This window comes from Arachis ipaensis, chromosome B08 (assembly GCF_000816755.2).
Source record: "Arachis ipaensis cultivar K30076 chromosome B08, Araip1.1, whole genome shotgun sequence".
NCBI lineage: Eukaryota > Viridiplantae > Streptophyta > Magnoliopsida > Fabales > Fabaceae > Arachis > Arachis ipaensis.
Window position 1 is genome coordinate 112,938,353 of NC_029792.2, and position 1,287 is coordinate 112,939,639.

The 1,287-nt window shown below is 28.0% G+C and overlaps 1 protein-coding gene across 1 annotated transcript in view; it reads left to right on the forward strand.

Moving 5' to 3' along the window:
• LOC107611414 (protein YLS3) overlaps positions 1–1,079 on the forward strand; it is a 2,903-nt gene extending 1,824 nt beyond the window's left edge. The window contains exons 3-4 of the mRNA XM_021108309.1: positions 117–510; positions 960–1,079. Coding sequence (XP_020963968.1) covers positions 117–280 — 164 coding nt within the window. The 3' untranslated portion in view covers positions 281–510; positions 960–1,079. The remainder of the gene's footprint in view (positions 1–116; positions 511–959) is intronic.

The window sequence follows — 1,287 nt, forward strand, 5'->3', positions numbered from 1 at the left end:
TTTAATAATACTTCTAAAAATATTATAATCATTATAGTCACTACTCTATCATTAGCAGTCATTATTCATGTGCATAGAGTAAGCATTATTCATGTGTATTTATAATGCGGTGGTAGATGGAGTAAGTCCAGTAAGCGGAAAAGGACAGAGTAAAGGGAAAAGTAGTCAGGAAACCAGCTCTGCTCAGAAGAACGAGGCACTATGGAAGGACAAAAAGCTGTTCGGTTTAGCAATTTTGGGTTTTGGTCTTCAAATTGTTGGGCTCTTTTTTCGGCTTTGAAACTTCAAAAATTATCTTCTTTCATAGGGAGAGAACTTCTTTCTTTGGGGGCATAAATGATTTTGTGCCATTTGCGTCATTGTATCAATGCCATCTACGAAATGGTATAGAGAAAAGTTGGGTGTAAAAAATAAAAATATTGTAAAAGAAGGGAGTAAAGGGAGGGACAATATTTCGGTACGATTATTGCTGTGGGTCCCAAGTTTACTTTGAAATTGATTTTGTACTTTGTTATTACGGATACTTTGCTCGTGTCTGTATGTCGGACACATTTCAAACACGACACTCACCAATATGCATGTCTGTTATGTCTAACCGTGTTTTAATAATAAATAAAAAAAATTTTCGGATACGTTTGGACACACTTAAATACTATCATTTGTCTAATCTTATTTTTAACATATATTTTTAAAAAAAATTTAAATATAATATGTATTATTATTTATTAAAACAAAAAAAAATATTTTAAACACTTAATATAATTAAAATAAGATATTAAAAATAATTAAAAAATTAATTTATATTTTAATATCAATAAATATCAAAATATAATTACGATTTATCTAAAAAATAATTTATATTTTATATATATGCGTATTTCCGTGTCTGATAAAATTTTAAAATTCGCGTGTCAGCGTGTCTTATTATATCGTATCCGTGTCAATGTCGTACATTATAGGTTATTACTTATTAGTGGATACTATTCTAACCATACTATTGGTCTCACACAATAATTATCTAAAAGTTAAATGAAGACTCATTTATGAGTTTAATTAATAAAAAGAATGTTTTAACATTCTATTTACATAGCCAGTCGATAAAATTAGGGATAAGTATTGTTTTGGTCCCTCACGTTGAGGGTCGGAATCGAACCCATCCCTGATGTATATTTTGATTTAAAATCATCCTTAAAGTCGTATTTAAATTTAAAATCGTCCTTTCTAATAAAATTTTTTTATTTATTCCTAAACTACCCCTATAATAGAAAAAATTATAAAATTTAAAAA